This window comes from Chelonia mydas, chromosome 2 (genome assembly GCF_015237465.2).
Source record: "Chelonia mydas isolate rCheMyd1 chromosome 2, rCheMyd1.pri.v2, whole genome shotgun sequence".
In the NCBI taxonomy this organism is placed as follows: Eukaryota; Metazoa; Chordata; order Testudines; family Cheloniidae; genus Chelonia; species Chelonia mydas.
In genome coordinates, this window is record NC_057850.1 from 222814900 (window position 1) to 222840998 (window position 26099).

Below are 26099 nucleotides of genomic sequence, written 5' to 3' on the forward strand. Positions count from 1 at the left end.
TACTGTTACATCCTCTCTTTTAGCTGGCTGGATGGAACCCCAGTGAACTACATAGCCTGGGCTCCCAATGAACCCAATTTTGCAAATAATGATGAAAATTGTGTGATCATGATATCAACCATAGGTAAGTGACAGGACTAGGATTTAGATTTAGTTCCGTACACACACAAAATAAAGATCTCTCTTTCTGCCTTGTTTCTGGCTTGCTGCCACATCATGTAGTCTGTTGGACCTAGTCTTTTAATGGGCTTGTCACCACTTCTCCAGAGATAGGACTGGTGCTGGATAAGTGGGAGGGGCCTACTGAAAAGCTGCCATACTGCACCGTTCATTCCTAAGCACTTTACAAATTATATACAAAAAGTACCACTAGATGCAGAAGACAGAGGGATTGAAGGTAAAAGTCATCCAGTATGTTCAGGAGGGAGGAGCATACATTTGTATAACAAGGGGAAACCCCTTATCTTATAAAATGTTCTATAACATTCACACAAAACAAGTTTCAGAGCTAAATTTTCCTCCATTATGTCAGTGTAACCCAACTGAAGTGAAGGGGCTGCCTCAGTGTAAGTGAGATGAGAATCAGGCCTGTTTTTAAGGTGCTGCCTGAAACCCCACAGCACTCAATGTATCTACCTTTAGAATGACGAGACGAGAAAACCCTGTCTTGATTTGAACCTCTGGCTCCAGAGAGACTTAAATATTTCAAAGCAGTTGGTTAAAATGCTAAACCATCTCCTAAAGGAGATTCTAAAAGTTTCATCTCTAATGTATATTTTCTCTCTTTAAAATAAATAAATAAATCTGTTTGTGCCTCAGAAAATTCTTCTGCCAAACATTCAGCTATTACTTCTCAACCTGTATCCCTGGAAATTCTCCTATTCAGGCTCCATGTGAAAAAAGCAGAATTAAGTGTAATTAATATAAACAGTTTGTTCTTTTGAGCCACTTCCTTTTTTCACCCCCTCCATTTCTTGTGCATTTTTAATTGCCCTGTCACAGGGTACTGGCCAAGTAACTAACTGTTCGGAACAGTTCCTGTCAATAAATACCTATTTTTTGTGAACAATACATGATAGATATGTATATTTTCCAAGTAGCTTAGCTGACAAATGGTTTTTAAGATGTGTATATTCTACTCTTACAGAACATAAATGCTGTTTTTTAACAAAATAGGAAGTGCCAGATTATCATTCCATTTATCAATATTTTGCATTCATTTATTTACTATATTTAATTTTTTTTCAGGTTTGTGGAATGATATAAATTGTGGCTCTCCAAGTGGTTTTATCTGTGAAATGCATAACAGTACCATTAACTCAACATTTGCTCCTGCACCTCTAGGAGGCTGTCCAGAAACTTGGCTTTTGTTTAACAATAAGGTACATTAACAAATATCTTCAGTAAATTGCATTTGGCAGAGTAGGTGAACAAAGGACACATTTTTATGGTTATTATATTATGTTGGACAGTGATTATCCAAGTCTGCATGCTGTGTGGCAGGCTGGGCCATTTTGGAGATATTATACCATTTTAACAGGTTTCAGAGTAGCAGCCGTGTTAGTCTGTATTCACAAAAAGAAAAGGAGTACTTGTGGCACCTTCGAGACTAACAAGTACTCCTTTTCTTTATACCATTTTAAACTTCCAAAGAAATGAGTCTGTACGTTGAATTACTTAAGGCAGAAGTACTCTTTGCAGGACTTTGCTGCTATAACTTACACTTTCTTCCCCCCCCCTGTAATTTATGTCCATTTTTGGGACTGAAGTTATCAGTGGTCAATCTGGAAAGATAATATAAAGCAGTCCTCTGAGCCAGGATAAATTAGAAAGAACACTTTGAACAATAGATAATTAATCTTCATAAAAACAACGAGGAGTCTGGTGGCACCTTAAAGACTAACAGACTTATTTGGGCATGAGCTTTCACTCCATGCATCTGAAGAAGTGGGGTTTTTACCCACGAAAGCTTATGTCCAAATAAATCTGTTAGTCTTTAAGGTGCCACCGGACTCCTTGTTGTTTTTGTGGATTCAGACTAACACAGCTGCCCGCTGATACTTAATCTTCATAAAGTTTCCCAAATGGTTGGATTCAGAATGAAAGAGTAAAAATGCTAAGGAGTTTCAGTATGGGTTTATGTGTAGCATTGGCTTGAAATTTATCTTTGATGCACCAGGGTGATTTATACAGATTCCTGGGATGGTTTCTTTAGCCGCTGTTGCCAGAAGCTGGGAATAGGTGACAGGGGATGGATCACTTGATTATTACCTGTTTTGTTCATTCCCTCCAGGGCACCTGGCATTGGCCACTCTTGGAAGGCAGGATATTGGGTTAGATGGACCTTTGGTCTGACCCAGTATGGCCGTTCTTATGTTCTGTTTTCTTTCCACTCAGATGCAATCGCTACTGCTACTTTCCAAACCCTGTATTAGTCTTGTATTCTGAAGGTGTTAGGTGACAAGATCTAACTGTGACATTTCAGACTGTTCAGGAGCATGAATGATTGCTAGAAAGCATCCGTAGTGGCAGCATGAGAAACATTTCAGATCAATGTATGGAGCTGTACGACCATAACCAATAAGAAGTTATGTTTCCTTCGCTGCAAATCCTCTGACAATAAGGATGTCACATTAGCACTGTGGGAAGAACTGATTAGTAAAGAATAAAATTCAAAGTCTGTCTATACTGAATCGCAAGAAATGCATGCCCCCCTCCCACCCCGAAAAAAAAAAACCAGACAGGAAAAAAAGCATCAAGTTATGGCAATTTGTCATTGTGGAGCATCATGTATACCCAATATTTACCACTCATTTTCCCTTTTCCCCAATTTCACTTTCACTGATAGTGGCAGAGCTAGGGGAAGGAAATGTGAAAGGGGCAGAAAGATCAAGCTGTGATCAAAGTGTTTGATTTTAAATGACTCCATAGTTGTGACAGTAGGCACTGTCTCATCTTTCACAGTGTTTTTCGATAGCTTATTACCTGACAGATAGGGAGCAGATAAAGCTAGGTTCATGTGTATTCCACAGCCACAGAATTTGTCATGGAATTCACCCCTTGCTCCAAAGTATGAGCTTTCATTTCTGTCAGAGTGCAAAAGAATGTAATATGGATGTTGCATATGACTGCATTCTAAACAGAGAATAGAATAGATACTAGTTTGGTATCCTTCTCCCCCCACCCCCACCTCCCAAACACACATACACTTTCAAATGATGCAAGGGTGCTATTACATATTTTCATGTAACTGATACATTTGGAGACCAAAATTCTTTGCAACAAGACTACAATATTTAATCTCATCCTCATAATGCTACACAACTCCTAATTTTTTTTCCTCAAAATCAATAATACAGCTCTGACAATGAATAAAACTAGCAATATATCTGTATTACGTGATCCAATCACGCACCTATGGTCACCTTAGAAAACCTGGTTCAAACCAGCAGCACTAAATTATAGAGATTTATTAATCAATAATCTGAATCACAAACTAATGATTCTGGCTAGAATCAAAGGCTACCTAGAACTAAAGGCTGCGACTAAACCAACCAGCCTAACATCCTTTAAACTGTGACTGTTGCTAAGTATCCACTAGGATGTGCTGTGCTGAACTTAAACATGGTTATCTAAGTATTGTGGTTGTTGGTCCCACTTCATCTCACCCATCTCCTACCACTGTAACCCTTCAGTTCTGCATTTTGCTTCTCCTGTTCCTCTCCCCATTCTTCTTATTCCTGTTCCCTTTCTATTTTCCTCTCCTTCAGTTTACTTCTCTCTTTACTCATTCCCCTATTTCACATCAGCTATCTCTTCCAATCCTCTACTTGAACCCCGAGTATCCTCTCCCCGAAAGCTTCTGTATTTCTGTAACTTAAAAAATATGTTGTACAATTCCACCCCCAACAAACACAGCAAGCTCTAACAACACAGCACATGTCTATCATGATCACTTTGGGCTAAACTGGGTTCCTGGCTTATGCATGGTACGGTGTGAGTGGCAGGAGTATGTACACATACATGTCTTGCATAGCCCACATAAATATGGGAAGACTAGTCATGCCAGGAGAAGTACACACTATAGAGGACTATAGGAAATTACTATCCATCTAGTACAATCAGGGAATGCCTCCAGTACTTTCTCGTTAATTGAGTTTGTCTACTAAATATTTATCTATTTATGACTACAAAATAAAACCTCCATTGGTACTTTTTTCTCATCTGACTGCCAAAATAAAAGCACATTGATAATGGAACTTTTAGCATTTAGTATTCATACTGTTTTAGCTTCAGAAGAAATTTAATTTAAATTTATAAAATACTACAATAGAACTATGATGCAAGAGAAGAAGGCTCTTCAGAGCTGCAGAAACTGACTGGGGTTGGTTTCAGTTACACTAGAACTCACCAGATTTAGGCTTTGCATGTGGAAAAATAATCAATATTATGTCCATTTTATTTTATTGCATTGTTTTCATATAGTAGCTGGAAAGCAATCGTTTTCCTGTGAGAAGCACTTTTAAAAAAATCTGCATGTTCTCCCTGTCATTGAGGGATAAAATGAATGTTAACAAGAAACCTCTAAGTTGTTTGAATTCACAAAGCTTTTCAGCTCAGGTTTAGCAAAGTTTAAATTAAAGATCCTAAAGGTTTGCTAGCCTTCCTATCTTTGCTTTCTTTCTGTGGGAAGATGAATAGCACATGAGTAATTAATATTGTTCACATATGACAGCTTCCATTTGGTTTGCAGCATTGAATGAAATGTCCAGTTGATTTTTTTCTTTTTCAGTGTTTCAAAATATTTGGCTCAAGTGAAAGTGAGACATTGATGTGGCATGCTGCACGAATGGCTTGTATAAATTTAGGAGGAAACCTGGCTTCCATACCAAATAAAGAAGTCCAAGGTATAATGTGTGAACCCTTTGGTACTAAATGAAGCATCGACCAGTTCCCATAACAATTATAAATGAAGGCAAAAAATATACAACTGCAGTTATACATTCTACTCTTTTGGCCTGTTGTATAAATGTAACAAAAATTTTAGTTTGATAAGAAATGGGCCTTGGGATCATAGTAACATAGAAACTGCCATACCAGATTAGACCAGCAGTCCATCTAATCCTGTGTCCTGTTTCTGAGACTGCCCCAGTGACAGAAGCTTCAGAGGAAAGTGCCACAAACCTCATAGTGTACAGTTATGGAATAATCCGCTCACTCAGGAAATCACTTCCTAATCCCATCAGTTATTGGCTGTAATACAAAAAACTACATTAGGCCCTCATAAGTTAAGAAATGTCAAAATTAAGGTTGCCTGAAGTTAGACTAGATGATCACGTGGACGATAAGGTGGATAGAAAGCTGGCTAGATTGTCGGGCTCAAAGGGTAGTGATCAATGGCTCCGTGTCTAGTTGGCAGCCGGTATCAAGTGGAGTGCCTCAAGGGTCGGTCCTGGGGCCGGTTTTGTTCAATATCTTCCTTAATGATCTGGAGGATGGTGTGGATTGCACCCTCAGCAAGTTTGCAGATGACACTAAACTGGGAGGAGAGGTAGGTACGCTGGAGGGTAGGGATAGGATCCAGAGGGACCTAAACAAATTAGAAGACTGGGCCAAAAGAAATCTGATGAGGTTCAACAAGGACAAGTGCAGAGTCCTGCACTTAGGATGGAAGAATCCCATGCACCGCTACAGACTAGGGACCGAATGGCTCGGCAGCAGTTCTGCAGAAAAGGACCTAAGGGTTACAGTGGACGAGAAGCTGGATATAAGTCAACAGTGTGCCCTTGTTGCCAAGAAGGCCAATGGCATTTTGGGATGTATTCATAGGGGCATTGCCAGCAGATCGAGGGACGTGATCGTTCCCCTCTATTCGACATTGGTGAGGCCTCATCTGGAGTACTGTGTCCAGTTTTGGGCCCCCCACTACACGAAGGATGTGGAAAAATTGGAAAACGTCCAGCGGAAGGCAACAAAAATGATTAGGGGACTGGAACACATGACTTATGAGGAGAGGTTGAGGGAACTGGGATTGTTTAGTCTGCGGAAGAGAAGAATGAGGGGGGATTTGATAGCTGCTTTCAACTACCTGAAAGGGGGTTCCAAAGAGGATGGATCTAGACTGTTCTCAGTGGTAGCTGGTGACAGAACAAGGAGTAATAGTCTCAAGTTGCAGTGGGAGAGGTTTAGGTTGGATATTAGGAAAAACTTTTTCACAAGGAGGGTGGTGAAACACTGGAATGCGTTACCTAGGGAGGTGGTGGAATCTCCTTCCTTAGATATTTTTAAGGTCAGGCTTGACAAAGCCCTGGCTGGGATGATTTAGTTGGGGATTGGTCCTGCTTTGAGCAGGGGGTTGGACTAGATGACCTCCTGAGGTCCCTTCCAACCCTGATATTCTATTGACAGGTTTCAGAGTAACAGCCGTGTTAGTCTGTATTCGCAAAAAGAAAAGGAGTACTTGTGGCACCTTAGAGACTAACCAATTTATTTGAGCATAAGCTTTCGTGAGCTACAGCATGAAGTGAGCTGTAGCTCATGAAAGCTTATGCTCAAATAAATTGGTTAGTCTCTAAGGTGCCACAAGTACTCCTTTTCTTTTTATGATTCTATGATACTTAAGAGTGCAAGAGTACTATTTGCTCTAACATGCTGAGGTGATAAATGGGAGGGGAAAGCAAAACTTAAGAAAGAGCAAGTAACAAAATGTGTATGAGTTTTAAAAAAATATTCTAAGTTTTACAAAGTTTAATGGGCCAGTTGAGTATTCCTCCCCAATTCTTGTGCAAATTTAATGTATGCCTCATATGGCTTATCCAAAACTAACTGCATGTAACTTCACTGGCTTTTCTTACAGGCTTTCCTTCCACCTACTGCTGTAGATGTTCCGATATCTTATTTATTACCTAGTATCAGTGACTGCTGCATAGATACATAAGTAATATCAAGATTTGGGTACCTTCCATGAGGTACTTCATATAGTTTCAGACTTTCCCACATAGTTTCACTCTGTGAGCATAGACCAAAGAATGTTCAAGTAATAACTCAGGTTGTCACTGAATTTGAAAATTCTTTAAACATTTATGTGTTTTTTTTTCTTTCCATTTCCAACCTCCTTTAATATTTTTTACCTTCAGAGAACAAGAACAGCATTTAAATGATTTTCTTTTCTTCCTCTTGCCACGTGAAGATACATGATGTACTGTGTTCCAGTGGCAGGGAGGAAGGCCAATTCCGGTTAAGCAATCGCTAAACTGGATCTTCATCCAGAACTCAAACAGAAACCTTTTAAAAACTAGAAAAAATGTTTTGGTTAGCATTTATCTTATTTCTGTGCAACTTAGCACCATCTGCCTTTGTCAGGAAGCAGATATATCAAAATATCATGAGCTATGCTACTCTTGTGGTATTTCTGACTCAACTCAAACAGCAAGTACTAGAAATATGATCCAAAAGCATGATTTCCTGTCCAATTTTGCAACCCACACAGATTGGTATAAGTTCTAAATTTTGTGAGAACCTATTATTAGTCTCTTCTCCTAAAAGGGTGCAATTGCTCCAGACATCAGCTTTTCATGCAAGCGGTAGCATTAGGGCCTTCCAGATGAGTGAGTGCCTGATTTGAGACAATTCTCCTACAATATAGAATCATAGAATCACAGAATATCTTTGGGTTGGAAAGGACCTTACGAGGTCATCTAGTCCAACTCCCTGCTTATATCATGAGTTCATAGCATTAGAGACCAATAAAGGCTTATGTTTTGTTGCCAAATATATTGGAAAATACTAAGTCAGTGCTGACACCTGTTTAGTACTTGTGGGACTGATTGTCACCAGCCCCTATGTGGAAGCACAATGTTGGGTGAACGTGCAAGGAGCCTTCCCACCCTTTTGTTCCCCGAAACAGGGCCCAGCCACAACTGAGACAGAAAGGGAGCATGGCTGTGATCACATCACATGGTGGTATAGTAGGCACATTCCCTCTGCTCTCCTATATGCACTGGAAGGCATTATGCCTCCCTCTAGGATGACATTTCAGGGTGCTCCTGTTGGAGATGTGCAGGTCCGTATTGCCTCCTGCTCAGGGCTGTGTCTGAAAGATGTAGTCTGCCCTTTAATAGCAGTGAAATCCCACTGCCCATATTTGAAATCTGCACTTGAGTTCATAATCATCCAGTTGCCATCTAAGTATCGGTAAGTGGTGTTAATTTAACAGCCTGGCAGACAGCACCCTCTGTGTACAGCACAGAGAAATAGCATAAAGCAACTGAGCTGGTATAAATCAAGTGTTTGAGAACTGAACCCTGTAGATGCAAAATTTATGAGCTGCAAATACTGGAGCATGTTAAACTAAAACCTGCTGTGTCTTGAATAGGCTTTGTACAGTACAGAAAATCAGGGCATTTTTTCATGATTCGAACATGCTAGGCCAGATTCTCTCCTGTACTGAGATCTCTTCAGTGCAAGAGATTTGGGGCCATCAGGCAGCCAGCTATGCCAGGGCTGAGTGGGCAGTTGGTATAGGAGCCTAATATATATCTCCAGCTCTGGAGTCTTTGCATCAGCAGACCCCTCCCACAGGGAGAATTCTCAGCTAGGAAGCTGTGGCCAGATCTGGTATCTTTGCATTGCCTGAGAGGTACAACAGGGAAAGTGGTCAGAACAGCAGGGGTGGGAGACTCTGGCCATTCTTTGTGGATTAGCATTAAATCAGCTATAAAACATGACTAGTGCTTCACATGTTTTAAGTAATTCCCAAAACTTTTTGGCAGAATGACAACTGCAAGTACCTGTGTTCATAGAAACAATGTTTAACTGTGAGCACGTGAGTAATGCCACTAAAATCAATGAGACTACTCACATGCTAGGGTCTCACTGTGCTTGGGTGCATTTGATTGTTAATCAAGAAGCAAGTACAGTAAAACACTTTCATCACTAAAGTGTTTGGGTTCTGCTACAATAAATGTCAAGTTAAAGTGGGTATCAGATTTTTCATCTTTGTCAGTTTCATTTAGCAAATGCATCTACAATAAATGTATAAAGCGGTATGATGAAAGCAATAATTGTACAGTGTGTGCTTTACTGCATATACAATTTTAAGGGTAAAATGCAGATGTTTGCAGATTTTGACTAAATGTGGGGTTATTTGTTTTTGTTTTTGCAAGTGATTGAAGCTCAACCAAGTAAGAATCTAATAACTAACAAAGGTAGGACTCTTTTCTCACAAATAACTTCAAAGATAAATCCACATAAGTTCATAACTGTTATTTATTGTGTTTTCTGACATAATTACCATAAAATGCATTTCAGTGTCCTAAAATATTCATATACCTTGTTCATGCTTAAAGGCAGGACTCTCTCCCTCCTTAAGTGGAAGTGAGTTTTGAATAACGTTGGGGGGAGGGGGGTGCGGGGTAAGGGTTATTCTTTTTCCATATTCTTCTTTCCATGGTGTCACTTCTTTACAGTCAAAAAAATACCTCTGCAAACTGAAAATATATTCAAACATAAAATACTGCCTTTCTGCTCCCCTGATCCTGGGCCAGCCAGGGGCTAAATGACCCCCAGATTTCCCTTAGGCTATAGGCACCTATAAGGACTGTGGCACAGCCTGGGGATCATGGAAAGTGCCATGTGCTCTGCCCCTCAGCCTGCCCTCTCCCCTCCCCAATATGCCCCTATGTGGAGGCCTCACAGGTGTAAATTGATTAGACCAAATGCTCCGCGCTCTCAGAGCTACACTCAACAGAGGACTGTAGGTGGGTCCAAGGGGGTGGGGGAAGAAGGTGACTTTAAGTTCATCCCTAGCATGACTTAGAGCTACCTATGACCTCATGGGGCTGTTGTGGCATCTCAGGATAGCTGAAGTGCATTGGCACACTGACTGTTTCCTCTTTATCTCAGCCATTTTCTCCATGCTCAGAGCTGGGACGGGATTGACTTAGACAAAATATGCTAGGCTGAGGAAATTCTAGGCTGGGGAAATCATAGACTGGTTGAGCTAGCTTTCTGGCCTTTTCTTGCTGCCCGAACAATGCACAGGGGGTATAGGATGGTTGAGGGTACTTCAGAAAGAATTGATTCCTGATTTACATCAGTGTGAGTGAGAAGAGACTCAAGCCAATGTTTTTTCTCTAGTCTACTGCCTAATATCTATCATAACAATTGTCTCTCTAGTAATTATTTTGCATTTATTTTCAGAACCACCTGCCCACAGCACAGTTTGGATTCTAATTATTCTGGTCCTTATTCTAGTTGGAGCGGGCCTCACAACCTATTTCTTATTCAGGAAAAAAAGACAAAATAAACTACAAACAGATGCCAGCTTCAATAATGTGCTATTAGAACACAGAGATACTGTAACTGGAGTGAGTGACCCAAAGGATTCTGTGGACAAGAAAGAGCAAAATGAACACACTGTCATCTAGTGTGATAAAATAACTGAATCGCATGTCTGATTTTGAGGAAAAAATTATGTAACTGGAATGTTTTGAGCTCCACATATTTTGTATACCTACTAGCTGAGGTAATTATCCATTTTGTAATTTTGAAAAAGTCTTCGAACAATTTCACAGGAGGAAGACTTTTGAACATATACAGTGTGACTAACTAACAAGTATGGCAAATAGACAACTGAAGAAAATTAAAATGAAACACATAGCTGTGTGAATTAACACGCAGGCATCTTTGGTTTTTAGAGTCTTGCATCACCATTACCCATAAAGAGTGTCAAGACAGCTGAATAGTGAGAATTCTCTCAGCAAAGCAGGTATCCTATAAATGTCACTCGAGAGATCCAGCTCTTTAGACTATACATCAGTTCAACATTTAAAAGACTGTAGTGTTATTTCAGTCAAGATAATTTTGATATATATAATTTTATATTAATTTATATATATAAATTAGATATGTAAAATAGATCACAATAATCTTACTTTTACACAAATTGTTTTACCCACTTTATTAGTTCAGTATTATAATCTTAGCTTGTGACTTTGTAATACGATTTCTGTAAGCTAATCAAATGTATAGTATGTCATGTGTGGATTAAAATATTTTTCTCACAATATATGAATAGGTGAAAGTCAAATGTAAATGGTTTTCCCTCATTCATACCTTCAGTTTCAGTTCTGTAAAATAAATAGGGCTGTTTATTTTGCTACAGGCTTACATTTTTATAAGATTCTATGACTATGAATGTTTTTGTATCAGCTTCAAATTAACAACATTAAATATGTAAACAAAATGATCTGTTACTTAAATAAGCAATGATGAGCTTAGCATGCAGAGATGCTGATCAAGTGAAGCATTAACTTGTGAAATGGATTGGCTGAAACTGTGGGGGAACAATAAAGTATCTACAACATATGCCTGTCTAAAAAGAGAAATAAACAGTAGGGCAGATGCAAAATAAAGCTGTCTGTGCCCATTTTTATTTCAATTTGACCTGGGTTGTGCATTTCATTATGCACATTCATAATGTTCATTTCATTCATTCATTCATTCATATTCATTTCATTCATTCCATGACTTTCTTTGGAAACTGTAACAATGCTTGAATTGAGATGCTCTGGACCAGTATGACATACCAACATTTCTTGGTAGCATTCCACCTGACAGCCATACTGGACTCTCTTACCTTTCTGTAAATCTTAGCACATCTGTGCCAGATTGCAGAAAGACCTGTGTCCGAGGAACAAGAGAGAGCGGGATATCAAGTGTTCTGAGGAGAAAAACCTGTGAAACCGAACCCTCCTCAAAGCAGAGCCCCTGCTCTGGAACTCCTTTTCTATGCAAACCCTCTGAGCCAATGTCTGGCTACTTTTAAAATATGGTACACGATACACCTTTATTTGGCTTTTTCCCAATAATAACATTTTAGTTAGGGTCCTTCATTGTTTGGTGGCTGGGGAGGGGGCTTAGGGCAGAGTCAGTTTCTGTCTCTTTAAGGACAGGGTGAAAGGGTGTGTTTTATTTTCTTTTGTGGTGGCACCTGGGTGACATGGTGGTAGGTACCTAAGGTAACCCTCATACTAAATAGGTAAAGACAGGTTTCTGCATTTCAAAAATGGGTAGTTATGTTTTTGAGGTGAAAAAGAACATGATTTTTAATCTGGATTTTCTATGGCAGGCAAAGTCAAAGGCCAGATCCTCACGTCACCAGGGTTTAAATCCCCTTCCTCTTGTTTAAAGGAGGTTTGCCTAGAGAAGTTTTGATCCAGATACATGAACAAAACAAAGACAAAGGTGCTCACAAACACACAAGTAGTTTAATGTCCCACAATGAAGAAACAGTAACTTACACCAGAAATAGAGAAAAAGGAAGCAGCACTTTTAAGTTCTTATGTAAGTTTAGAATACAGAGACCTGTTAGCAAGACTAGTAGAAACAGGAACTAGAAATACTGCGCCATCTGTTTCCTATCAAAACCAATAAGAACATAAGAACGGCCCTACTGGGTCAGACCAAAGGTCCAGCTAGCCCAGTATCCTGTCTTCTGACAGTGGCCAGTGCCAGGTGCCCCAGAGGGAATAAACAGAACAGGTCATCATCAAGTGATCCATCCCCTGTCGCTCATTTTATCAATAATGATAAAATTGCTTCCAATAGACAATAGAAAACAAATATTAGAAGTTCACATCGTAAAGTTCATAACATGAGACATCTCTGTAAGACTTAGAGTAGGAGGGACCCTCATTATTCCTTGGTTTCTGGCCTCAAACCCATTCCTTTTGTCATAGTCATGTACTTGTAAGCCAATTCTGAGGTGGACATAGCTTCATTTCAGACTCAGAGGTCTACAAAGTGCTTTTTGATCTCAGATGAAATTATGCTTTCCCTTGCAGCCCATCTTGCAAGAACTGACTTCATAATGGAATTGGTTGAAAATTTCATGAACATTTTTAAAATTTTTAGAAAAATAAATTGTCTACCCCACAAAATAATTTATAATTCAAAATATTTTAACGAGGTTGACTTCATGGTTAAAGCTCATTTGCCCTTAATGTGGGAATTCAACTTATTTGTTGAGTATGAATAACACAGTGTATCCCCCCTTCCACCCACAGTGTATGTTACACCACTTATTCTTTGAGCGAAGAATGCATTTTCTGATAATTTAATTTGAAAGTGGTCCCTTTAAGAAATCAGCAGTGTTTGTGGCTGAAATCAGTGAGTCTATTGCTGTTCTCTCTCTTAAGCCATATGATAGTCCTCAAAGTTTGTGACAGTGTGGAGGCAACTTCCTGCTTATCTGTCCTGCTGTTGTAAAAAAGGGCGTAGTGAAGCAGTCTGAAGCTGGCCTGGAGTGAACTTGTTGGTAGTCAGACAGGAAACAGGCAAAACCTTAACCTCCGTAGCTATTTTGTTTATCAGCATTTCTTTAGAATTCAGCAGCTTATCCAATGCCTCCCTTTTTGCCGGGCTCCTTAAGGATTTTCCTTCCCTCTTGATTTTATGTTGAGCTGTTATATCAGACAGCTAGTCTAATAAAGCTGTGTGGAGGATGGAAGGTCCATTTTGCAAAGAATTTTGAGATTTCAAAAACTGGCTTTTTTCTAAACTGGAACCACCTCTCTCTCCCCCCAACACCACATTGTGAAATTCTCCACAAAGTAGTCAGGTCAATTGAAACATTTCATTTTGATTCATACTTTTGTTTATTATTTTTTATGATAAGATATATTAATAATGTATCGTACAAAACAGAAAACATTTTGAATGAAGTTAGTTTGAAATAATTGAAATGTTTCATTCTGAAAATGTTATAATGCAACATTCTTCTGAAACAGAATTCCAGCTAAGTTGACCTGATTTCTCAAAGCATTTAAATGTTGATGGAATATGGTTCAAAGTTTCTCTAACCAATTCTATTGTCTAATTCTTGCACTTGGACCTCTCCATTTCATTATTGCTGCATTGGTAAATCTGATTTTGGATTTTAATTCATGAGCACACAAATACCTACAGATACCTATCCACCTTTAATTCAAGTTACCGCTTCTCAAGTTACCTGGTACATGAGGAAGTATAACTATGTAGATTAATTGTTGAGTCACAACTCTTCTAGCATGTAGACAGATCCGTAATGTCTTGATTAGGTGTGTCACCACTGATTGCCAGGATCCAGTACAACTTTCCCTTCACCAAAGTGTGTCCTCATTGATAGATGTGATGCCTTCACTCTCTAGCTAGCTGAATGCCTTTTGTCTTTTACATATTTTTCAAACAGTGCAATCTCTAAATGTGAGAACTAATTCATAAAAAATATAAAATAATGCATGCTATTTCCCCTCTTCATCTCCCCCACCCCTGCCTTCCTCATTTCATGCTGGAAGAAATGTTAAACATACTGTGTAAGTTTACTCTTGGCTTGCACAATGTAAACCAGGTAGCAGGTCTGGTGGTGGAAGGTCAGCTTTGTGGAGTTTGTGGTGATGCAAGACAGTACGTGGGGTGAAACTTTCAAAAGTACCTAGGAGCCTTAGTCTCTTTTTCAAAAGGAGGCTTTTCTCTGGCAAATGGAGAATAAACTAAGATGAAGGCCAGCTGTAATGTTAGTGTTAGAACTTTAGTTATTTCCAAACATTTTGACATTCAGGATTTTGGTCTACAAGATTCTAAATTCCTAATTATTCAATTGCAGCATGGTCTAGGGGATAGGGTACATGACGGCACAGCCCTGATGACTTGCCTTCTCTGCTAAAAAAGGTGTATTTTTTACCTCAAGGAAACTAACGTACATGAGCTATCCTGAAATAAAAACACAGGGAAGAATAGGCATTTTTGTTTTGCCGTGAGATAAACTATGCAAGGTCAACCCCAGGCAGATGTATCGTGCTGACCTGGCTTAGCTTACTTCATGATACAACTAAAGTGCCTTGTCTTCACTTTAATATATCTGATGCATGTTAGTTACCTTGAGGTAAAATATATATATTTTTAAAGTAATGACAAGGCCTAGGAGTCAGAAGACCTGTTTTCTATTCTCTGCTCCACCACTGCCTTTCTAAGTATGTTTTTGAGAATTAATGTTCATTTTTTAAGGAAAGGGAACAGCTTTGCTCTTTTATTCTGTTTGCTCCGCGATACCTTCACCAGAGAGTTGATTGACCTGACAGTCCAACAACTGATTCATCTGTGAAACTAACATAAGTCCAGAAAAACAGTATTGATCTGTCACTACTTTATTGCCTGCATTTCTATGGAAGGAAACTTTGTTCTTAGGAGCAAAGTTTACACTGTGAATTTGAGTTATTTTAAAAAGCCACATGTGACAGGATATTTCCTTATTTAGAGCCCAGAGCTTTCCCCTGATCTATCAGCCTTTTGAAACTGAGGAGGACCTGCCACCTAGCTTGTCTGAGAAGGATTTTATTGACAGCAACTAATTACAACGCATCTCTTGGTGGAAAGGAGTTAAACATTTGTGATGACTCTCTCCATCTTGCTGGTTTTTCTCTCTGTCATTCATAGTGCTTTGCAGCTACTGGGTAAGTCCTTGTTTTGTCTCTGCGATAAGAGAGGATATGAAAGTGCTTCCCCTTCTTGTGCTTTTCCTTTTGACACTCTGGTCCAGTCTGTTTATTTTGAATTTATTATAATCCTAATTTGAGTGGTTTAAAGAAATGGGCTAGAGATGCTTATCCAGATGTGTTGGATCCTTCTCAGAAGAAGGTAAATATTTACGGAAGCAGCAGGGTCCAGGCCTAACAGGGGAGCAGAAGTAACAGCAGAGGCAGACACACTCAGGTACAATCTTGAAGTTTCCTGTAGGATCTGATTTAATCAGCAATACATATCTATATAAAAGAATAAAATGTATTGGATGTGTACCTTCTTCCACTTTAGATGAGCTTGTAAAAGAAAAGATATGACTTGCAAATAAATAATTGGATGTTAAAGTGGGGCTATGTGGCTGTTGTTAGAAATATATAAGCTTGCGTGTAAGAACATATCAAAGATATAGGCAGAAACTGGTTGTGGGCATTGACACGGGGCAGAGTTAAGGTTGTATGTGCATATTTAACTCTGAACAAGAACTTTCGGGCCAGATCATGGTTGGCCCTGCATTGATGGACTAGGGATGGGGAAAGGGTGCAAGCAGCCTTCCCCTGTCCTTCAGTGGACCCCTGCGCAGGGATTGGACACAATATAACTTCTAAGTAGAGCTACTGCACCTTATTAGCACTGCCAGATGCCATAGCCACCCAAAAGCGTGGCTTAAATGAGAATAGAGCCTGGCCTTCACCATCAACCACCAGAGTCCATTTAAAAGGGTTGCAAAGCTGCAGCTGAAGTGTGAATTTCACTGGTATCCCAAGAGGAACTATTCTTATTATACCTTATTATTAGTACTAAGTAGCACCTCAAGGCCCTAACTAGCATTGGGGCCACTATGCTAAGCACTTTATAAACACATAGTAAGAAATGGTTTCTGTCAATTTGAAGCTTACCATCTAAATACACAAAACTGACAGAGTAGAAGAAAATGATTTATTATTATTCCCATTGTAAAGCTGGAAAACTGAGGCACAGAGAGATTAAATGACTTGTTCAATGTCACACAGGAAAATGGTGGTCAAACTGGGAATTGACCCCATATCTCCTGATCCTAGTCCAGTACCTTAGTCACAAGACCATCTTTCTTCACAGACCTTGATTACTCGGAGTTTTCCAGATCCTGCTCTGTGGTTTCTTCAACATTCTTTACCACAGAGCTGCGATATTAAAACACAATCTAGCCCTCAGCAGTGGAAATCACTGGGAGCTGTGTGTGTTCTGGAGCTCTGAAAATGAGGCCAATTCCATTTAGATGCCTAAATGTGGATTTAGAACCCTAATTTTGGACACACACATTTGAAATATTTAGTGATCATGTAGCATAATTCCTCTTCAGTCTTAACTATACTTAATAGAATGTTTGGTAACAATAGTTGTCTATAGAGTTCTGTTCTATAAGAAATTCTGTTGTCACACTACAACTGCAGCATGGACTTGTGGGCAATGGACTTGTTTAAAATCACTGATCAGAGGTAGGGCTGAAAGGGCCAGGGTCTATTATACATCTAAAAGAGGTTACTTTTATTTAAAATTTCCATAAAGGTATATTCAGTATATTCATTTGATTTAGAAAAGTTAAGGTAACAAGATACGCCTAACATCGATATGGGTGATTCAGGCAATTGATCCCCTTACCCCTGCCCCATCGTTAGTTTTTTGTTTTGTTTTAGCTATTTAAAAACAATTTGCCGTCTTACTTCATTCTTCTCAGTGGAAGCTAAGAGGCCCCTGGTACTGACCACACAGGAATACACAATGAAAACAAATAAATGAGAAAAAGGCTTCCTCAGCTGATGCTCAGGCTCTTGGCAGCCTTGTCACTCATTCTGAGAGTTCGGATGGATCCTCCTCAGCTGGGTTGTGGTTTGGGGGTAATTGTTCTGCCTTGTCACAAAGGGGCTCCTGTGGCAGCCGCTCTGCCAGGCCAGGCAGCTGCTCTGCCTCTTCTGTTGCTGAATTCCCCCTGTTGGAGCTGAGCAGGGAAGGAACAGCCAGCAGGAGCAGGTGGTGGCAACACGTGAGGCAGCTCAGAACTGTCCCCAGGCTCCTCCAGCCAGACTCAGCCATCCAGAAAGAACTCCCCTTATCCGCCACCGAGCAACCATAGCCCACAAGTAACAACTTAGCTACCCTCCCACTCCAAAACCCTAACACCCAGCCGTCACCCAACAGCACTCTGTTTACACCCAAAGAACACCCAGATACCCGAGTCTCCTATCTACTCCAGGTGACCTAACACTATGTCCTGCCCCATGTCCTATCCTTGACATAACTTGGAGCAGGGTGTGCTGACCATAAAATGAGATTTATGGCTATATGCAAATTATTTACAAATATAAAAATTAGCTCATTAAATAATTTGTATACAATGCCGCACACAAGCTCCTTCAACACTTACGTAAGCTCCAGAGCTAGAAGGCTTAGGGAGATGGAACACAGCTCTTTCTACAGAGGAAATGCCAGTTCTAGCCTTACCTATTTATGTGAATTGTAATGTTTCTTAACTATACTTCCACATTCTGTGTTTCGTTGCTGTAGTTGGAATTTGCCTATCATCTGATTGTATAAGTTATATTAGACTCTTGCTGTAACTGCACTAATGAAAGGACATAGGAAATTGGATAACAAGCTATTATTTTTGTATGCAGTGTAGTTGTAGCCATGTCAGCCCCAGGATATTAGAGAGACAAGCTTTAATTGGACCCACTGCTGCTGGTGAGAGAGAGACAAGCTTTCAAGCCACACACAGTCTTCTTCAGGTCTGGGAAAGGTGCTCCCAGTGTCACAGCAAAATGCAAGGTGGAACAGATTGTTTAGCTAGCCTAAGCAGTTAGCACATATTGTAAGGGACCATTCAAGGCAGAGTGGCCTGTTAACACCTCTGCAGTCATGGGACAAAAAGAGAGGGTTAGTGGGTTACAGATTTTTGTAATAAGCAATAAATGCCGTGTGTCTGTTCAGCCCATGATTTTTAGTGTCTAGCAGAGTTATGAATTTAAGCTCCCAGACTCTTTTTTTGAAAATGTTGTGCAGGTTTCCTTTCAGGATGAGGCCTGCTAGGTAAGATATAGTGTGATCGTTTTGTGAGAAGTGTTCACCCACAGGTGATAGGGTATTTTTGTCTTTTATCATTTTCCTGTGTGAGTTCATTCTAGAGCGCAGTGATTGTCTGGTTTCACCCCCATAGTTATTATTGAGGCATGATTTAGTGCATCCAGAAAAGCTTCTTGGAAGAAGTGTTTTTTTCGGGACAAAGTTAAAGGAAAAAAGAAAGTTCCATTATAATTATTGCTTTGTTAAAATGTGGTATAATATAAATTGTTACATTTCTTCTTTGTTTGATTGGCTCTTTGTGTTGTGTATGCACAAGTCACATCTGATTTTTTTTTTCCCTTTCCTACTCGGGCCCCTGAATATACTGCCTCTGTGACTATAAGTGGGACTTGAACCCACAATCACTTGCCATGAGTAAAAGGCCCATTCTTGATTCAATAAAACAACACCCCCACATATGCTTATGGTTTTCCCGTCAGTCTCTCTCTACCCAAACACATTAATTATTCTCATTTTGTTTTGCAGATAATGAAATATTTTTAATATATAATAAAGATCTCAAGCGCTGTGTACAGGCTCACAGTTCTAGCTCCATCACAACTGCCATTTGCAACCGGGATTCTGAGGCACAAAAATTCAGGTGGGTCTCTGATCACCAGCTTATGAGTGTAGCATTGAGGCTATGCTTGGGAGTGCCTTCAAAGAAAGACCAGGTGATGATCACTCTGTATCCCTGTAACAAGACAAGTGAACTCCAACACTGGGAATGCAGAAATGAAACCCTTCTTGCAATCCAAGGAGAAGATTTGTTTTTTAACTCTGGCAGCAGAGAAAAAGGAAATCTTATGCTGCAGAAGGAATCAGGTGTGAGGAGTAAGTGGAAGATCTATGGAACCACAGATGATTTGTGCTCTCAGGACTATGAAGGTAAAGTCTGAAAATTAATCTTTTCATTGTTCTGAACTAATTTATTTGTGTATGTGTTAGAGTAATTTGATTTATATTCATCTGATCGTATAATCAGCCACACTCAGTTCTCCTATGAGACTATGGTAGAGCATGACTGGTGGTTTATACATCCCAATCCTGCAAACACACTCTTCACTTTACACACGAATCATACCATGATATGATTTGTTCAGCACCATGAAGGAAAAATGTGTTGTCTGTAAAGCAAAAATGGAATTAGATTATTTTTAATTATTAAGTGTAACTCTGTTAGTCTATTCAGCTGCAGTATACGTGCTAGTAAATTGCTTTGTAGTTACTGGATGAGAGGCACAAATTTATCTCTGCTTACTTCACACTTCAACGTTGATGGCCCATTAATATCAGAAAAGAAAATCAATTCTGTGTACAGTTCCTCCAAATGCTTTAAGTGACTTTAGAAGATGAAAAGTCCTTTTAAGGGTGAACTGAAAAGATATTTACTTAAAAATATACAATTATTAAAAATGAAGGTATATGAGGAACACAATTTTTTCAGTTCAAAGAAACTAATCTTAATATGAATTTAGTGAAAATAACTAGGTGCTTGCACCAGCTCATGAGCATGAGTTCTGAAGGTTCAGTTTCCAGCTGCCAGAATGCATCCGTTGAAGTGAGCTGTAGCTCACGAAAGCTTATGCTCAAATAAATTTGTTAGTCTCTAAGGTGCCACAAGTCCTCCTTTTCTTTTTACTGAACAAATGTATAAGTCACACAGTGTTTCCTGGACTGTCTTATGCTGCTCTGAGAGTAACAGGGGGCCATCAGTGACCATGCATGCAGTGGCCCTCCCACATGTGATACGGAGGATTAGAGAGTTGGGCACTCAAGCTTCCTTATTTTTATTACTATTTCTATACTGACTTCTATCATTTTGTATCCTCAGATTTGTTTACATTGCTAGGAAATGCCAATGGGGCACCCTGCGTATTCCCTTTCAAGCTGAGTGGTAAATGGTATGCTGAGTGTACAGATGCTGCCAGGTCAGATGGCTGGCTCTGGTGTGGAACAACTGCAGACTTTGACACAGACCAATTGTATTTTGGGCATTAAAATGTAAGTTCTGAATGTTGATTTAGAATATATAATAGCACAATATTTAGGAAACAGAACAACACTGTTGAAATGTCACTGACAGTGTCATGTTCACAAGATAAAACTTGAACCGATTTATTTTGCATCATCCTCTACCTCCACCCTATAATATTTCTCACAGGGCACTAATGTAAAATCTAGTGCAGTAGAAGGCAGTCATATAAAATATTACCTGTGTGCATCTATAATTATAGAAAAAGAACTCTGGTTAATTGGGGACTGTTATCAACTGCAGAGTTTTGAGCAGCATCTCTAGGCAACTCTAAATTCTACTGTAGTCAGCATAAAACCACCAGTGTATCAGGCAGCCACTATCAGGGTACATCTTCACTACCCACTGGCTCGGCAGGTAATGATCGATCTATCGGGGATCGATTTATTGTGTCTCATCTAGACGCGATAAATCGATCCCCGAATCGACGCCTATACTCCACCTCGGCAGGAGGAGTAAGCAGAGTCGACGGGGGAGCCGCCGCGGTTCACTCGCCACCGTGAGGACAGCAAGGTAACTCAAACTAAGATACTTCGACTTCAGCTACGCAAATAGCATAGAGGAAGTTGAGTATCTTAGTTCGAACCCCTGCCCCAGTGTAGCCCAGGCCTCAGTTGCCTCAGGGGCTATTTCCCTCACTGCCAGCTACGGATAGCAGTAGTATTTCACCTCTCCATCTTTGGCAGGCCTGCTGTGTTGGAGTTGCAGGTTGGGTGACCAGATGTCCTGAGTTTATAGAGACTGTCTTGATATTCAGGGCTTTGTCTTATATTGGTGCCTATTTCTCCCCATCCTCTGTCCTGATTTTTCACACTTGCTATCTGGGCACCCAAGACATAGGAGCTGGCTATGCTAGATGTATATCCCCTTGGGAGATGTCAGCAGTCTCCTGCGTGGCACAAAGAGAATGGAATGGGACACAGAACCTAGGCCAACATGAGTAAGGGTTGTAAAATGAGGCCATTACAATCGTCCTGGAAAGCCACATACTCAGTTGACAGCCATATGTAGGGTCAGGAAGGAATTTTCCCAAGGTCAGATTGGCAGTGACCTTGGATTTTTTCACCTTTCTTCACAGTATGTGGGTGCAGGTCACTTGCCAGGATTACCTGGTGTAGCTCACTTAATCATTTCCCGCCCTTGCACAGGCCTCCAGCACTGGTGCACCTCGGTCCGTCGTAGTCTCTGCCTGTAGCACATAGCAGTCTAGTCTCCTGTGGGTTGTAATACTTTGATTTGATTTCAGTTATTGTGGTTAGTGTGCTGGTACTGGGTGTTGGTGGTGGCGGTGGCCTGTGATTTACAGGAGGTCAGACTAGATGATCTCGTGGTCCCTTCTGGCCTTAAACTCTATGACTCTGTGACCCTATTAAAATGGATACACACCTGAGGTTAGAGAAAAGGTCACACTAGGAAGATGAACTATGAATTTGCAGAAGATAATGCAAATGCAATCTCAACCTTAATATTGCATCAATGTCATCATTTGCTGTTAATTTCCTTGCTTTTTCAGAATGAGAGAGAAAGTCAAAGACCAGATTCCCCAGTTTGCTCTGACTGTTTTGTGCCACTCCTGTGATGCAAAGCAGCTGTGAATTTGCCTTAACCAGCCAATGAACATCATAGTGCTGAATTTGGCCATAAAACTAAAAACCAGTAACTCCTTCCTGAGGGTGCAATGGCTGTTGGGTCAACTCTAATCCTTCCCTGGCCTGCCTGACCCCACCTCCCAAATATGGCAGCATGGGAATGCACAGGGAGCCACTCAAGAGTTGTGCTTTATCATGTATGAGAGTGTAGATACTGTGGGCATGAACCCCAAATTCTCATCTATTCTCTACTCCTTGTTGTGGAACCATGTTAAATCTATTATGACTGGGGCTGTATAGTGCCATGGAGGAAGGAGCAGGATTTGCCCCATTGTATTTCTTTCTTTGGGAGATTGTCACATTTGAACTATGAAACTGAATATATCAGGTGAAACCTTGGCCCTGTTGAAATCAGTGGCTCATCCCATTGACTTCAGTGGGGTCAGGATTTAATCCATGGAGCAAAATAACAGACTCCCACTTTTAAAGAGAGGATTCTGTTTTCTCTGTTGGAACAGCGCGACTTTACAAGTACACTCACAGTTAAATTTTATCATTCATTTTATATGCATTAGTCATAATAAATGGCAACATTGCATCCCACTTCTCTCATGCAGATAATGAAACTCACAGATTTTGGACTACAGACCCTTTGACAGGCATCCACTACCAGATAAACTTCCAATCAGCTCTTACATGGCACCAAGCACGGAAAAGCTGTCAGCAACAGAATGCAGAATTATTAAGTATCACAGAGATACATGAGCAAATGTATCTGAGAGGTGAATTATCAAAGCAATTCTGAGTGAAAACGAGTTATTTTTCTGTGTTGGAGTGGATCACTAACTTTTTAGTGGTTTAATCATCTATTGTAATTAATGAGTGTGTTGAATATTAGCAATATGTGCTAACGTGTAGGAAAAAAACCTAAACACAGAAAGTCATGTTTTTGAAACAAGAAGTAGAATTACCATTCAAATGGCTTAGAAAGTATCTGATTCAATTCCCTTTACAGTAAATTCAAGGATTCCCGTTGATTTAGTTGGGAGTTGGATCAACCTCAAAGAAAAGTCGTTCAGGAAATGTCCTTGATATGATAACACTGAAGGAAGAGCTATTTTGTTGCATATTACACTAGATACTGCCATTTATAAGCTTACAGTACTGAAAATTCAGCTGTTCCTCATATAGCAATTCCAATACATACAACATTCCGGGAATTTCCTTTCATATAAAGCACCTGACTGGATTAACCCTGTCAGCAGCTCACATAAATATAGGCTCCTTTTGAATGAAGCCTTTGAATGATTTTGCATCAAAACTTAGAATGAATTTAGCAATAAAAATATAATTTGCAGCACTTAATGCCTTTCTTTGCCAAAGCTTATTGCAAACACTAAATGTTATGGTGAATGGTGTCAAATTCAGGTCAAATAATATGGTACTTGTATTTTTGTCATCCTCATCTCATAGATGACCAATAACTAAATTGCAATTAATGCTAAATTTTAAATAGTATATTTGAATAACAATTTAGCATATTTACTATGAGTCAACACAAAAAGCATGTTGACTTTTGGAAACCACTAAGCAAACAACTATTAGCCTCTTCAAAACATTGTGGCTGCAAAGTATTTTACAACAAATGTATGATGATGTATTTTCATTTCTTTTGGTTCTTTAGATTTGATTGATAGGATGAGATCGGCTCTCTGGATTGGGCTTAACAGTCTGAATTTCAACTATGGATGGCAGTGGAGTGGTGGCAGTCCTTTCAGATATTTAAACTGGGCTCTAGGTAGGGGTAATTTTTAGAATGGTTTTAAGGATGAAAATCTCCAGCTAGAATGTTGAATGGATCTCAGTTACAGTTTTGTACTTTCCCACATATAATACAGCATTTGTAATGAGAGCCATATGAATCGATCATAGTTGGAGCTGAGCTCCACTTTAAAGATCTGATAGTGGAGTTATGCTTTTAATGTGTAATCTGAAAATAAAAAAAAAACAGAAATCATCATCTTAAGGAAACCAAGTTCATTAGAAAAGTAAGAGAAAATCCTATATCAAAAGTAAAATGCAATAAAATCCTATATAGCCTCTGTCTGGGTAACAGCTGGGCTGCATAAGGCATGTATTTAGAGGTAATGTTGAGCCAATTAAGACATCTAACATTCTCTTTGTGCCCCTTAAACTTCATCATTTCCATTTGACAACATCTCAACGTGTCAGTTCTCAGTGGCAGTGGGTTTTAGTCTCTCAGAGTTTTTCCTCCTTATTTTTGAGACTTTCTTCTCTTTTTTATCCTAAAGAGTCTTTGACCATGTGAGTTCCCGTGCATTTACATTCTAGCCCTGAAGTAATCTCTACTGTCGTCATAGTAACTATGAGGTGGCTCAAATTCAAAACTCTTGTTATGATCTCAGCTGCCTCAAAAACCCCAATTTTATTCAACATTATATTTGCTTCCTGAGCAAATATATTTGATTTTCTTTTCCCAAGCCTCACCAAGTCTTAAAGTTCCTTTAGAGTTGGAGTGTATGGCTACCTACCTTTCCTGACACCATGATTGGAGGAAGGCTCCAGAGTAGTCAGGCCTGCCTCTATCTTCCCCAGAACTCCAGGGTTTGTCTATTCCCTGCTGGTCCCATCAACCTTCATGCCCCACCTCGTTGATTCAAGAGGTAGGGGGGCATTGTGCCTTGGCCTCATACAGCCTTCACCCAGGTTATTTCTGCATTCCCTTGACAATCGGTCATATAGGTCAGTAATAAAATTCTCTTATTTCCAATAATTTTAGCAAATATGATTTTCCACTTATCTTCTTTTACTTTCTAAACAGTAAATAGAATTTATAAAAGGAATATGAATGTTTCCCCTAAATGCATACAATTTCTCTGTATTGTTAGTGTCTGATTATTCAAACACTGGGGTACATTCTTCTTTCAATACATACATATATAATTCCTAGCATGAGCCAGAATTATGCACAAGAATCAATAGGAGAATACGCAGTGCACAAAAATATTGGGCCAGATTGTGTCCTCAGATTTCGTGAGAGAACATGAGGGCAGAATTTGTCTCATTAAGTTGACTGTTAAGCAATAATATCAGTATGAACTGTCCCCAGTTGAATATTACATCAGATGTTATGGAATTCATATTTTATCATATGTGTTTAAGGGAACATTGACCAGTAAAGAGCTATTTTTAACACATTTCTTTAGCTACAGTATAAAAATAATAATACCAATGAAATGCTGAGTCCATAATCTATATGGGAAAAGGTACAAAAAAACATGAGGATTTGCACTGCCTACAAGGAAATTCACTGGTTTTGAATTCATTTCTTAAAGGAAACCCTTCTCTGGAACCTGAGAAAATGTGTTCAGTACTAAATCCTAGAGGAGGTGCTAAATCGGAAAACCGTGAATGTGATCAGAAAATTGGCTATATTTGTAAAAGGAAAAACTCCACTTTGGATTCTTTCTCTCTTCCCTCAGGTAGGTCAGTCAATAAAAATTATAGTAAAAGCTTTTTATTTAAATTATATGGATTTGGTCTGCAGAGATCTGTCACAGAAATGCATTTTTATTTATATGAAATGACAAACTTGCTTCATCCAAGAGTAATTCTTTTTAAAAATCGCATATGTTCTATTTTGCTGGTTGCACAGAACAAACCATTCTATCCATTTCCCTGTTTTAGACACTCTAGGAAGCATACCATTATTTAATCAATCTAAAGTAGGTTGTCTAAACTTTGGCAACTTTTCTAGAACTCAGTGCACACCTAAGTTTAAATGATTTATTTTTATTTTA

General features: G+C 39.5%; 1 protein-coding gene and 1 pseudogene across 1 annotated transcript in view; both read left to right on the forward strand.

The window, feature by feature from the left end:
* The window catches only part of LOC102943704, a 45574-nt pseudogene extending 34188 nt beyond the window's left edge, over positions 1-11386 (forward strand).
* A 3919-nt stretch (positions 11387-15305) lies between these two features.
* The window catches only part of LOC102943928 (macrophage mannose receptor 1), a 47374-nt gene continuing 36580 nt past the window's right edge, over positions 15306-26099 (forward strand). Inside the window, exons 1-7 of the mRNA XM_037891562.2 lie at positions 15306-15491; positions 19141-19542; positions 20489-20650; positions 21029-21046; positions 22896-23060; positions 23963-24076; positions 25635-25781. Of these exons, the coding sequence (XP_037747490.1) occupies positions 15431-15491; positions 19141-19542; positions 20489-20650; positions 21029-21046; positions 22896-23060; positions 23963-24076; positions 25635-25781 (1069 nt within the window). The 5' untranslated portion in view covers positions 15306-15430. The remainder of the gene's footprint in view (positions 15492-19140; positions 19543-20488; positions 20651-21028; positions 21047-22895; positions 23061-23962; positions 24077-25634; positions 25782-26099) is intronic.